At 40.5% G+C, this 14,832-nt stretch overlaps 1 protein-coding gene across 2 annotated transcripts in view; it reads left to right on the plus strand.

The window, feature by feature from the left end:
* The window catches only part of ELP2 (elongator acetyltransferase complex subunit 2), a 45,870-nt gene that overhangs the window by 18,297 nt on the left and 12,741 nt on the right, over positions 1–14,832 (plus strand). For both annotated transcript variants that reach the window (XR_010124169.1, XM_054461484.2), the window contains exons 12-17: positions 6,536–6,685; positions 8,148–8,336; positions 10,522–10,591; positions 11,428–11,523; positions 11,663–11,720; positions 12,637–12,709. Coding sequence is in view for 1 of the 2 variants with exons in the window: in XM_054461484.2 (XP_054317459.1) it covers positions 6,536–6,685; positions 8,148–8,336; positions 10,522–10,591; positions 11,428–11,523; positions 11,663–11,720; positions 12,637–12,709 (636 nt within the window). In the remaining variant the exon portion in view is untranslated. The remainder of the gene's footprint in view (positions 1–6,535; positions 6,686–8,147; positions 8,337–10,521; positions 10,592–11,427; positions 11,524–11,662; positions 11,721–12,636; positions 12,710–14,832) is intronic.

The following is a 14,832-nucleotide window of genomic DNA, read 5'->3' on the forward strand; positions in this document are numbered from 1 at the left end:
CTCGGCTTCCCAAAGTGCTGGGATTACAGGTGTGACCCACTGCACCCAGCTGGTCGGGTTTAAGACACACAGTCAAACAGGTGGGGAAGATTAGAGGCCTGACCCTGAAGCCTAATATACACAATTTTGTAGCTGAAGACTGTACCAAGGGCTATGGGAGTTTTGAGCCAGGAACTTTTGTCAGAGAAAACCAGTGTACTTAACACCTCAGGCCATGGATCCCTCAGGCCAGGGATCCTTTACATCAAAAAATATAGGCTGGGTGTGGTGGCTCATGCTGGTAATCCCAGCACTTTGGGAGGCCAAGGCGGGAGGATTATTTGAGCCCAGGAGCTTGAGACCAGCCTGAGCAACATAGGGAGACCCTGTCTGTACAAATAATTTTAAAAATTAGCCATGGGCTTGCAGCCCTGGGTGTCATTGCAGGCGCCTGTGGTCGCAGCTACTTGGGAGGCTGATGCAGGAGCATTGTGTGAGCCTGGGAAGTTGAGGCTGCGGTGAGCCATGGTTACACCACTGCATTCCAGCCTGGGTGATAGAGCAAGACCCTGTCTCAAAAAAAAAAAAAATGTGTACGCACACACAGTCAATAATTAGTCCAGTCCATCATACTGTATCAATGTCTCCCAGGCTGAGGCCACTCAGGTTTGCAGATTTCCTTCAATCTTGTCAGGTTTCAGAAGGAGTAGCCTCAGTCAATATTATATACAACTTCACTCTTTCAGGCATCTGGCATAATGAAGCTAAGAGACAATGTCATCTCTTGCTCTTGAGACTCTTATGAGTTGTTAATGTGATATTGAATTTTCCTCAATGACCCATTTATTCATTTCTTTACTCTCAGCTGCTATTTCTCCTTCTCTCCATTAATACCCAAACCTTTTCATCTTTGGAAGGCACATTAGAATTGCCATTGTGTTGATCTAGATTGCTGGCAGTAATACAAGTCAAGCAAGTAGCTCCTCAGTCTACTGCGTTCAGACAGGTTAAGGTTAGGTGCAGAACTAGTGAGCTATTTTTACCACCAGGCAATGTAGCTGTTTTCACCATTAGCCCTAATTTTGCTCGATGGGGTGAAGGTACAACTGTACAACCCATTCCCGTCATGCCTTAGGAATTTTGATACAAGACTTAGAAACATAGTTGTAGGGTTTTTTGTTTTTTGGTTTTTTTTTTTTTGCTTAGAAATCATCCCTGCTGTTCCAGTACTTGTTGTTGCAGTCCTGGTCCTAGGCCCACTGCATCAGGTAGAGGAGAAAAAATAAATTAAAAAAAAATTTTTTTGAGGCGATTTGGGGAAGAAAGAAAACAAATATAGTCATTTTACCAGTGTATTCCTCCCTTGGTAAGAGCTGCATAGTCATACCAGCATCCTCCCCAACCCCCTTCCCCATATCAACAAGAAAAACAAAAAATCTAGCAGGGACACTCAAGTTCCACTCATGTTGAGTGTGAGTACACACTCATGAAGGTGTGTAAGCAAGCCCTTCATGCTTTTATCTCCCCTTGTTTTAGACAACCGATGTTTCAATTGTCCATTTCTACTTCTCTGTCAAACCGTGACTCTAAGGAGGAGATATCTCTGCCCATTGTTGGACATTATGAGCTGTACAGTGTATCTTTGGTCTGAAGAAATGATAGTCAGCCATCCAGATCTATTTAATATCTTCTGTTCTGGTTTTTTTATGGCACGTAGAGCATTTTCATCTTTCACTGGATAAGCAAAACCTACTACACAGTCAGTTTCAGTTCCTGTCAAGACCCATTTATAGCTCCCCAGGGCTACTAGCATCGGTCTTACTTGCCAGCCATGTTCAGGGCCTTCCCACCAGAGTCTGTGCCCTGTAGCCATCAGCAGTCTCTGTCGCTGACAAACAGAGCAGTTCTTTCTGGCATTATGTGCCTTGGAATTGCCATCTACTAACCAAGCAGCTCTTGAGAGCTGTTCATCTGACACTGCAGAATCTAGCAGTTTTTCACACAGTTCCAGCGTCAGTTCTAGGGGAAAAGAAACTCCTTGCTCAAGGGTATCTCCTCCTTCCATTCCCCAGGTAGTATAAAGCATTTCCATTTTATTATGGAACTCTTCTGGACACTGCCATCCCCATTAGAATGTTTCTCTGACATCACTGGAGACAGTATGGGTATTTCAGGTGTCATAGGGATAGCTTCAGCTAATGTTTCATAGCAAGACAGTAAATGCCCCTCAAGTGGAAATACTCTAGTCCAAACCCCAGTAGTTGTTGCTGGGAGCTACTCAGAGGCTTTAGCCATAATAAGCTTGAGGAGCTGTGCCACAGAGGGTGATGAAGTGGAGAATTTATCCTTCCCAGCACTCTAGCTTCTACCCTGCATTGTGTGGTTCAGGCAATTCTGCTGGTTCCCATTTAGCATATCCAGTTAATATTGCTTGAAGGTCAGATTTACATGCTTTCTGTTTTACAGTACCAGGTGGGGAAACATTCCCCAATCAGACACAGTGTTCAGCCCCATGATACAATCAGGTAAAAGAGATGCAACCACTTCATATGAAGTGTGTTCAAATATACCAACTTTCATAATCCTATTAACCCTTAGATTTTTATGTTCTGTTTTCAGGAACTTCACCCCCAGACCATTTTACCCTTTCTTCTACAAAAAGCTTTGGGTCCCTTGCTGCCAAGGGTTGAGCCAAAGGACTCCAGCCCTTTTGTCAGTAGTTTCCCCCACTATTGCCCCAGGCCAGATGAGATTTTTCACTGTAGTCTCTGCCTTCCAGCTTTTTTTTTCTCTTTTTTTGAGACAGGGTCTCACTCTGTTGCCCAGGCTGGGGTACAATTGTGCAGTCATGGCTGACTGCAGTCTTGACCTCCTGGGCTCAATCGATCCTCCCACCTCCACCTCCTGAGTAGCTGAGACTACAGGCAGGCACCGCCATGCCCGGCTAATTTTTGTATTTTTTGTAGAGACGGGGTTTCACCATGTTGCCAAGGCTGGTCTCAGACTCCTGGGCTCAAGCAATCTACCCGCTTCTGCCTCCCAAAGTGCTGAGATTATAGACATGAGCCACCCTGACCTGCCCTGCCTTCCAGCTTTTACCATTTCTCCAAACTGGGAGAAATGCAGTAAACTGGTTTGGCATCCTTTAATGTTGGGAGACCAGGTGGGACTCCCTTTGGTCCACTCAGCCTTTGATAGTGTTGTATTACTACTTTGTTTTAGGACAGGCATGGTGGCTCACACCTGGAATCCTAACACTTAGGAAAGCTGAGGTGGATGGATGGATCTCTTGAGCCCAGAAGTTTGAGACAAGCCTGGGCAACATGGCAAAACCCCATCTCTACAAAAAAGACAAAAATTAGCCAGGCGTGGTTAATTCTTTGGTCTGAAGAAATGATGGTTGGGCATCCAGATCCATTTAGTATCTTCTGTTCTGGTTTTTTTTTTTTTTTGAGGTGGAGTTTCGCTCTTGTTGCCCAGGCTGGAGTGCAATGGCACGATCTTGGCTCACTGCACTCTTGCCTCCCTGGTTCAATTGATTCTCCTGTCTCAGCCTCCTGAGTAGCTGGGATTACATGCACCCACCACCATGCCCGTCTAATTTTTTTTTTTTTGTATTTTTAGGAGAGACGGAGTTTCACCATGTTGGCCAGGCTGGTCTCAAACTCCTGACCGCAAGTAATCCACCCTCCTCAGCCTCCCAAAGTGCTGGAATTACAGGCCTGAGCCACCATGCCCAGCCAGTTCTCGTTTTTTAATGTTTTTTTTTCAGCTACTCAGAGGCTGAGGTGGGAAGATCACTTGGGCCTGGGAGGGAGGGTGAGGCTGCAGTTAGCCGTGATTGCGTCACTGCACTCTAGCCTGGGTGACAGAGTGAGACCCTATCTCAAAAAAAAAAAAAAAAAAAAAAACAAAGATCTTTGTTTTAACACCATCAGTTTCTATTTTATTCTTTCTGTTTCTTAATAACCATCTAAAGATTTCCACCCTGCCTTTGAATCTCTCCCTTTTACCTTTCCTGTTTTCTTGTCAACCTAATGTTTTTATTAGCATCTGTAAGACTCATGAGAAGCTGAGACAGCAAGTTTAATAAGGCTTCTTGAACTGTTTATCGATTCTGCAGGAGTACCATCACATGGGGTGCCCATGTAGAAGGAACCCCCTTAACTATAGCATTTACTGTGATCTGGGTAACAGGCGTATTCAGCAGGTGAATATCCCTGTTATCACAAAGCCAGTCTCACAAGGCTTGCATACAAAGCATGTTAGCTGCCCTATCTGGGGTGTTACACTTGGCATTTATAGATGATGTTAGGCAGTCCCCATTTTTGGGGGTAAACAGACCTTACAGTGGCATTTATCCAGTCCACTTGGCTGGCCGTTCCCTCAGGAATAATCTCCTGTGTGTCTTGATTATATATCCCCATCCACGATTGTTCACTAGTGAGCTGTGGGTCCTGCATCAACCCGAATATGCTCTTCCACTCTGTAGCATTTAAAACCAAAGATACTGCCCCTAAATTAATCACTTTCATAGTCCACTTTAGCAAAGGTTCCCCAGGAAACTGATGATACCAGTCTGTAAGATGGAACAATTCCTTCATACTACACCCTTTGGTTTCAGTAGTTACTTGGTTTTGCCCTTCCCCCACATTGACTACCTTCTTGGTCCCACAGGACTTAGAAATATTTTCTGTTGTCCCTGCATAATTCTCTGCTTTGTGGGTGACTTTGAGACTGGTGGCCTGAGCTCGCACCCACATTTTGAGCTGGGTCCAGCCTCAAGTCCTTATCCAGCACCCTCTTGTACTTTCATTTTAGCCATTATAGATAACTGACCAAGGGATTGAATATTGGATTGAATATTTCACTTTTTTCTTATTGGTTTGCATTTCCTTATGTATCCAATGAACCAACGCTTGGAGTTGGATCTATCTGTAAATTCCACTGGTAACTTTAACCTTTAGTAACTGATCTCAACACAGCTGCAGCTTCATACCATTGGTGAGCACATGATCAAAGATTCCTCATTCCCCACCCTTTTATCCTTTTTCTTCCCAAACCACATGATTCCGTGAGTCAGGGCCTTTCCAGCAAATCCTGCTTCACTAACATTAAGTACATAGGGAAAACTCTCTCTCTTACACCACAACAGTCATTAACTTCTGTGAGCAAATGTGTGGGGGTTTCTTCCCCAGCACCAAGCAGCAGACACCAGCTAGGTGTTCTCTAATTCAGTTCCAACACTCTCTATCCAGAGATAGTGTCAGATCCCAGAGGTTGAGGGCTCAGTCCCCAAGACTGCCCCTACCCCAGCAGTCACAGTCCAGGCCTCAGGAACTTCTGACTGACCAGCTTCAAGTTAGGATTCCCTCGACCCCCTCTTTAGGTTCAATTAATTTGGGGTGGCTCACAGAACTCAGGGAAACACTTAACATTTATTGGTTTATTGGATTGAAAGTGACTTGTTTTTTATATAGACTTTTTTTTTTTTAATAGAGCAGTTTTAGGTTAACAGCAAAATTGATCTGAAGGTACAGAGTTTCCACGTCCCTCTACCCCCACACATCAACTTGTAGCCTCCCGCACTATATTGCTACAGTCAAGGAGGATTTTTTAAAAGCCAAACACTGCCCTTCAGGACTGTTACTGTGGGAAACTGTTGTTAGTCCAAAAGTGCTGTCCATTGCTCAGAACTTTTTGTAAACTCCCATTAGTGCTAACTTTAGAATCAGTTTTTGTTCACAGAGGGAGTAACATTTTTTGTCACAGGCTTTTTTTTTTTTTTTCGACCAGACATAATATAGTTTAGTCACAGACTTATCCATCAGACTAGGTTTTGAATGACCTATTAGCTATTTATACACATTTAATTTTCCTCTAAAGGTTAAATTTTAGTCCCACTTGAGGTTCAAAAAGATGCTCTGTGGACCAGGCATATGACATTTTCTATATTTTGTTGTCATTATTTGTTTATATGGTTGTTGTTGCAGGCTTCTTAGTAGGTGAACCAACTAGGTTTGATTCAGTTGTCTGTCCTCTACACCTGTAACTCTTTTTACTTAATAAAGCCATCAGGTCCACATGCAGAACCCACTGACTCGTTTTACACGATATTTTTACATTTTATACAATTTTTATTTAGTTTAATAAATACTCACATAGAACCTAGTATATACTAGAATTGTCCTGTGTACTTTACAAATGTAACTCATTTAATCCTTATAATAACCCTAGAAGGTAGATGCTGTTATAACTGTTTTATTCTATAATTGAGACACAGAAAGGTTAAGTAGTATCTGGCTGCTCAATAAATGATGAATGGAGGGAAATTTCCCACAGTTACTGATTTAAAGGATACAACACATATTTGAATGCTTAAGCTCTTATATGATTGATTGGAAAATGGATCCTATTATTCTGTGATCCGATCTTGTATACTTAGCTTTTCACCTTGCCAGAGGGCTTTAGTCTTCTCTGTTATCAGACATGAGTGCTTTACTTTGGTGGTAGTCTTTGACTATTTTGATATGTAATATGAGCACTTCCATTGCAGAGAGAGTGGACTCCAGAGATTGTCATTTCAGGACACTTTGATGGTGTCCAAGACCTAGTCTGGGATCCAGAAGGAGAATTTATTATCACCGTTGGTACTGATCAGACAACTAGACTTTTTGCTCCATGGAAGAGAAAAGACCAATCACAGGTAAAATGTCTTATTTATTTATTTATTTATTTTTTCTTGGGACAGAGTTTCACATCACCCAGGCTGAAGTGCAATGGCACGATCTCAGCTCACTGCAGCCTCCGCCGCCCAGGTTCAAGCGATTCTCCTGTCTCAGCCTCCCAAGTAGCTGGGATTATAGGTGCCCACCACCACACCCATCTACTTTTTGTATTTTTAGTAGAGACGGGGTTTCACCATGTTGGCCAGACTGGTCTCGAACTCCTGACCTCAGGTGATGCACTCCCGCCCCCCTCAGCCTCCCAAAGTGCTGGGTTATAGGCATGAGCCACTGCAGCTGGCCTCTTCTTATTTTACTAATGTGTTTAAAAGAAAACATCCATGAACACAAGAAAAGTAGGGCAGCCACGCTAGCCATTAGAAAAATGCAAATTAGAACCATGATGAGATACCACCACACACCCTCTTGAATAGCTAAAGTAAAAAATATATTAACAAGTGCTGGTAAGGATGCAGAGCAACTGGAACTTTCATACATTGCTGCTGGGGGTGCGGAATGATACAGCCACTCTGGAAAACAGTTGGACATTTTATTTTTTGTTTTTTGTAGAGACAAGGTCTTGCTATGTGCTCAGGCTGGCCTTGAACTCCTGGCCGCAAGTGATCCTCCTGCCTCAGCCTCCCAAGTAACTAAGACTACTGGTGTGAGCCACCATGCCCAGCTAATTTTTAGATTTTTTGTAGAGACAGGGTCTTGCTTTGTTGCCTAGTTTCATTATGTCTTGTAATTTTAGGTTTAATTCATTAGGAAGCATTATCGAGTGTACAATAAAAGCCTGAAGTCATATAGTATTAGATAATAGTAGTGAGGGCAGTTTTTGTTTAAGGAAATTTTCACTGTGTTAGGCACCTAGAATAAAACAAAATGTAAAAGATAGATCCTGTTTTCAAGGAGTTTACCATCTAGCTGTAGAGTAGGGCTATAGGTAGGGGGCAGTGGAACTAATGTTTCTGTAATTATTAGATAAGACCAGTTAATTGCTAACTGTTGGCCCTGAGCTCAAACAGTTGTAAAACTTCACTACTGGTAAACCTTGAACTGCTATGTGGTAGAGAAAATCAGGATCCTCTGCTTCAGTTTCTGATAGAAATTCATGGAACTGACTATGGGTCAGTCCGTAAGAGCTAATGAAGTTTGCCACTAACACTACTGCTTCAGTAACACGTGGTAGATTCAAATAAATAGAGTTGAGAACATTGGGAACAGCATCTATAGTCAACTGAAAAACAAGTCAAATGATTTTGAGTGATTTTCTGTGGCTCTTGGTAATTTTTACCAATACTGCCCAGTTGTGGTTTATTCATGGATGAATTTGCCCCATGGTTATATTTCCATTGTATAGTAAATAATTTTCATCTAATAATTTGCTTATTGAAAATTCAGCTTTTGAATGATCATTTTTGTTTATCCCGTTTTACCCAGGTGACTTGGCATGAAATTGCAAGGCCTCAGATACATGGATATGACCTGAAATGTTTGGCAATGATTAATCGGTTTCAGTTTGTATCTGGAGCAGATGAAAAAGTTCTTCGGGTTTTTTCTGCACCTCGGAATTTTGTGGAAAATTTTTGTGCCATTACAGGACAATCACTGAATCATGTGCTTTGTAATGTGAGTATTTCTCTAAATATTTTACCTAAATCTAGTCACTTCATTTTAAATTTAAAAAGATTTTTGCCTCAGGCTTTAAATGGAATATATGGGTAGAAAGAAAGTAATATTGTTTCTTAATGTAAGATTTGACAAAGTTTTTTGTGCACTGTGGGGTGTAATGATTTAAATACTAAAACTAGAAATTTTGTGTAGCAAATGAGCTCAAAATACTACAAAGCTGCATTAGTGTTCAATTGAGACATGAATACGATGTTTTATCACAGTGTTAGGTACCTAGAATAGAACAAAATAAAAGATGGATACTGTTTTCAAGGAGATTACCATCTAGCTGTATGGTAGGGGAAGAGGTAGGGGACCATGGAACTAATGTATCTGCAGTTATTAGATGAGACCAGTTAATTGCTAAATCTTCTGGTACTAAAGTAAATTTCATAGAAGGAAGAGGTCATTGTATTGGAAAAACGAGAACATGTTTAATGGGACTCGATTTGGGTTTTGTAAGGGTGACTTTTTTTTTTATGTTTATACGCCCTTCTAAGAAAGATTTGAGCTACTTATAAAAATACATGGATTATAAAAATTATGAAGTAATTTTGAAAGAAGGAAAATTAAGTAGGAAGATGGGTTACACAGAAGTGCATATTATACAGTCCTTCACTTAGAGTTGAGTCACAAATTTGGTTCTGAGCTCTAAAAGGATAAGTACCCTTTTGATAGGCAAAAAGAAGGGGAGAGAGAGGGAGAGAGCAAAGGGAAGAGAGAGAGAGAGAGCAAAGGGGAGGCCAGAGCTATTGTGGTACCTGTTGGACTAAAGACTGGATAGAAGTGGGGAGAATGGGGAAAGTCCATGATGGAGGACTTGGGAGGCAGGCACAGTCTGACTGTGGGGTGCTGTTGGGGGCTCCTACACAAAGAGTGATGAAAAGCATTTTGGAAGAGAATTATCTGGAAGCCAAGAGACTCTGAAGGCAGTGAAACTAGCACCAGTCTGGGTAAGACTGGAGAGGAAAATGAAATTCATTAGAAATGAAGTATCTAACTAAATTTCCTGGAATGTATACTCAGCACCTCATGCTACAGGCTTTCTTGATTATGTGAAGAGGATTTAAGATTCTGTTGTGGTTGTTTCTAATAATAATGGACAATAGGAACAAGATCAAAAGGGAAGTCTTAATTGTGGTTATTATGTAGAGCTAAGCGTATGGAGGCGGAGGGGCAGCTAGTTTCAGGATCTCTTCAGTTCTAGGAATTGAAATGGGGTTTTAGGATTCCATGAGAGGCTTAGTCCCAGTTGTACACTTAGTTCTGTGTCCTAAGATACAGGGATCCTGTAGAGTAGTGAGCTGCTTGCTCTCGTTTGGGTTTTGCTCCCATACTAAGTGTTGGGATAGGTATGTAGGAATGCCTCTTACTGTTCTTTTCCATGTTAGTTTTTCCTGGTTTCTGAGATAAAGCATACTGTTTCTTGTGTCCCAGGTAGCCATTTTTGATGGTTTTAAATTCTTACTATTCATGTTTGTGTCTAGTTTCAGCTTCTGTATTAAAGTCTAAATTGTACAGAACACTCTTAGCAAATGAGCATGTGCCAGTTTTGATGGTTAGCATATATTTTCACATGTAATAATTTGATTGATATAAATTGCAAAATCTAAGCAGATATTGCCTTTTCAAATGACACTCATACGAAGTTTTAAAATACTCAGTTAGTTAGGTATGTTTAATGAAAATACTATGACTAATGCTGTAACTGTTCCCTTCTGGGAAGCATCTGTGTTTATATGAGCATCATCAGGGGATGTGCCTGTGAGATTATCTTGGAAGTAGAGCTCTGGGCCTTCCATTTTCAGCTCACTGCATTTCCTGTCAGACCCTGAAACCCATTGAAATGTTATGGTTCAACGAGATCCCTTTATGGATGAGAGGATGCCCGACTTTATGGATTGCGTGGGAGTTGGAGGCCTGGTAGGGCCTATCTGTTGGAGAGTGATTGCTTAGCATTGCAGTGTTGGTTCAGGAAGTGAAAGTACAGGTAGACATCCACCCAAGATGGTCTTTAAACTGTTTCTCGGCATTTATGAGCATGACTTTTTTGTAGTGCCTGAAGTAACAGTAACTTTTAGTTTTAAAATTAGCAAATAAAACTTTAGCATTTAAAACTTAGATATTATATTTTCTATTCTAGCAAGATAGTGATCTTCCAGAAGGAGCCACTGTCCCTGCTTTGGGATTATCAAATAAAGCTGTCTTTCAGGGTAAGGCTTTTGTCTTCAAAATTATTAAACCCATAGTGGTACTTAAACCCCAGTCACACACTTGTGTAATGTCTACCTAATGTTTGTTACAGCTGATTTTTTTTTAATCACAATATATGTATCTATCTTTTCTGTCACCTATTTCGTGATAAGTACTCTTTGTACACACTCAGACCACTGAAGTAGATGCAGTTTTCACAAAGCATGTTTTTTCCTTTTTTTTTTTGTTTTTTGAGACAGAGTCTTGCTTTGTCACCCAGGCTGGAGTGCAGTGGCACGATCTCAGCTCACTGCAACCTCCGCCTCCTGGCTTCAAGCAATTCTCCTGCCTCAGCCTCCCGAGTAGCTGGGACTACAGGCATGTGCTACCACGCCTAGCTAATTTTTGTATTTTTAGTAGAGACAGGGTTTCACCATGTTGGCCAGACTGGTCTGGAACTCCTGACCTCAGGTGATCCACCTGCCTTGGCCTCCCAAACTGCTGTTATTACAGGTGTGAGCCACCACGCCCTGCCACAAAGTATGTTTTTTGGTGTTAGAACTACAGATGGAATGTGGGTAACCTGAAGAGTTGGTTGGGTAGTTTTAAAAGTTTGGAGACTGTTAGATCAAAGAAAATGGAAAGAACCTTTATGGAGTTGATTAATGCCGCCAGGAGCATGTTTGGAAAATACTGGAGTAATGGAAATACTGTTGCCTTTGGAATCACATGGACACAGCTGTGAATTACACCACTTTGAATCACCACTGCTTTCTATCTGGTGGCCTTAATATTGAGACAAGTGAAGGAGATATAAAAATAGTGACTATATTCTTGATGTATTTCTTCAAACTAGGAGATATAGCTTCTCAGCCTTCTGATGAAGAGGAGCTGTTAACTAGTACTGGTTTTGAGTATCAGCAGGTGGCCTTTCAGCCCTCCATACTTACTGGTAAGAAGTGACAAAGACAATTTAATAAATCGCTAGAACACACAGTATGTTATCTATTGCTGCTGACCTAAATAAGTGCTATAGAATTCACTTTTGTATTTGGATGAACATAGAAAAAAATAGCTTCAATTTATTTTAGAGCCTCCCACTGAGGATCATCTTCTGCAGAATACTTTGTGGCCTGAAGTTCAAAAACTGTAAGTTAAACTGTATTTAGCTCTTTGGTCTGATTCTGTCATAACTTCTGACTTTTCCTCCCCACCCCACAATTTGATTTCTCCTTTTTCTTCCTTCTACCTACCTTTTCCTTCTCTTCTATATATCTCTTAGTGGCTCTTCATAAGGAATGAGAATTAAACCTCACGTTTATTTTTATATTACTGTTTATTATGTTCATTAGTTTTGTTTATTCATCTTATTTTTAAAGTAGAGAAGCGTAACAATATATATTTTTTCTTTATTAAAAAGACTTGGCTGGGTACAGAGGCTCACACCTGTAATCACAGCACTTTGGGAGGCCGTAGCAGGAGGATCACTTGAGGCCAGGAGTTTGAGACCAGCCTTGACAACATAGCGAGACCCCATCTCTACAAAAAATTTTTAAAAATTAGCCAGGCATGATGATGCATGCCTGTAGTCCCAAGCTACTTGAGAGGCTGAGGCTGGAGGATTGCTTCTGCCCAGGAATTGGAGGCTGCAGTGAGCCATGATTGCACCACTGCACCCCAGCCTGGGTGACAGAGTGAGACCTTGGCTCGAAAAAAAAAAAAAAGACTTAAGTTTTGTTGTTAGTCATGGTCTTTTTGTCTTTGATGGTTCCTGATGAAGACTTTTCCATGGTTTATTGTTTAGATACTGGCTGGTTGAAAGTAGGAGGTGAAAACTTGTATGTTAATTGTTTGAATGAGTTATATTACTTATAGGAAGCTGGCATTTTTCTCCCATCTCCCTGTCTTTCTCTCAAATGTTTGCCTAGACAAACATATAATGTTCCTTAAAAGAATTGTATGTTAGCTAGAGAGGTTGATGTTATTCTTTTTACTTTCAAAAATTGTGTGGCATGAGAATAGATTCATTTGCTAATAGTACATTTTTTTTCTTTTTAAATTTTAGATATGGGCATGGTTATGAAATATTTTGTGTTACTTGTAACAGTTCAAAGACTCTGCTTGCCTCAGCTTGTAAGGTAGGGAAGTTTACTTTTGATTCTGTTTGGTCACAGGTTATTTGGGTCATCAGGCTCCTGCAACTTTGGTAATGATTTAGGCAGAACTCTATGTGAAAGGCCACTAGTGCTTGGTTTTTTGAATCTTACTTTCTCAATTTTTCTTACCCTTCTGTCTCTTCAAAAGCTTATGGTTTCATTTTAAGTCTGTTTCAGCTGCACATTTTGAGCTTATCTGTGCCCCCCCGCTAAAAGTGATTTAATCAGGTATCTCAAAATGACACCTGCAATCCCAGCTACTCAGGAGGCTGAGACATGCGAATCACTTGAACCCCAGAGGTGGCAGTTGCAGTGAGGCAAGATCGCGCCACTGCACTCCAGCCTGGGTGACAGAGTGAGACTCTGTATATAAAACAACGATATCTCAAAATGACACCTAAAAATGTGATAAATTTTAAATAATTGGAGTCATAGAGACGCAGGGAAATGAGAAGAGGAAACCTGGAGTGAAGTCCATCAGACTTTTTTTTGAGGACACTCTTTTCACTGACCTAAGGTAGATGACTTTTGCATTTACCTAGAAGGATGGTCTTGAATTCATCATTCAGTATTTATCCATATCCTATGGAATGATATAGCAATTGTGGAGGATTATCTGAAGGGTCTGAAACCCACACATTCGTCTTAAATTTTCTGAAATTTATTTACTTGTTTTAAATATGATGATAAGGGCTGCCCACCTGCATGGGCTCGTGTCCCTGCTTTTACTGTGGATTTATGCCGCTGATCTGCGTTGAGAGGCATCATAAGAAATACTGCTGTGCTTCCCCTACACCCACCCCTACCCGACTTGTTTATTCTTTGAAATGGTACTGAGAGGACTTCCTTCTCTTTTAGGAGCCTTTGGGAAAAATGGAGTTCAGTAGTTCAAATGTCTGGGCTTCTACTGAGCAGATAATTTGTTTCTAACTTAGGGCACTGTCAATCCTGTAATTGATTTTTTCTTTTCCCTTTTTAAGTTGACTCACAACAAGATGTGTATCCTCTAAACATTTTTTAACAGCTTTATTTAGGGTTATTAACATACTATAAATGGTATGTTTAATGTGAACAATTTGATAAGTTTTGACATGTTTATCCCTGTATAAATCATCACTACAATCAAGATACTGTATATATCCATCAACCCTCAACATTTTCTGTGCTCTTTGGCAATTCCTCTCTTCTGCCTCTCCCTTTTCCCTCCTGCCTCCATCCCTACGAAACCACTTGTCTACTTTTTGTCATGATAGAGTAGTTTACATTTTCTAAAATTGTATATAAATAGGATCATGTAAGTATGTACTTTTTTGGTTTTGCTTCTTTCATTCATCATAATTGTTTGAGATTTATCCATGTTTTTGCATGCATCAGTAGTTCATGCCTTCTTAATGCTGAGTAGTTTTACCTTGTACAGATGTACCACCATTTATTGATCCATTCACTTATTAATGGACATTTGGGTTGTTTTCCAGTTTTGGGCTTTTACCGATGGTACAATTATGAAAATTTATGTACAAATCTTTGCATGGATATATGCTTTCATTCTCTTGAGTACATATCTGTGAGTGGAATTGCTGGATGGTATGGTAGATGTATATTTAAAATTTTAAGACAGTTGACATGCTGTGTTCTGCAGTGGTTATACATTTTTGCAGCAGTGTATTAGATTTCCAGTTGCTCTGCACCCTCACCAGCACTTAGTATCAGTCTTTTTAACTTTAACCATTCTAGTAAGTGTGTAGCAGCTCATTATGGCTGTGATTTGTATTTCTCTAATGATATTAAGCATCTTTTCATGTGCTAATTTTTATCCATATGAAAATATGGTGAAACTATTCAAATCTTTTGCCCATTTATTTATTAGATTGTTTTCTTACTGAGTTTTGAAAAGTTTTTAAAGTTTTTTTTATAGATTTAGGGGTACAAATGCAGCTGTGTTACATGGATATATTGTGTCTTGTTGAACTCTGGGCATACCCATCACCTGAGTAGTATACCTTGGACCTTGAGTATTGCATTCCTCAACCCCTCCCACCTTTTTGATTCTCCAGTGTCTACTATTATTCCACGCCATATGTCTATGTGTACCCATTGTTTAGCTC

This window comes from Pongo pygmaeus, chromosome 17 (genome assembly GCF_028885625.2).
Source record: "Pongo pygmaeus isolate AG05252 chromosome 17, NHGRI_mPonPyg2-v2.0_pri, whole genome shotgun sequence".
In the NCBI taxonomy this organism is placed as follows: domain Eukaryota; kingdom Metazoa; phylum Chordata; class Mammalia; order Primates; family Hominidae; genus Pongo; species Pongo pygmaeus.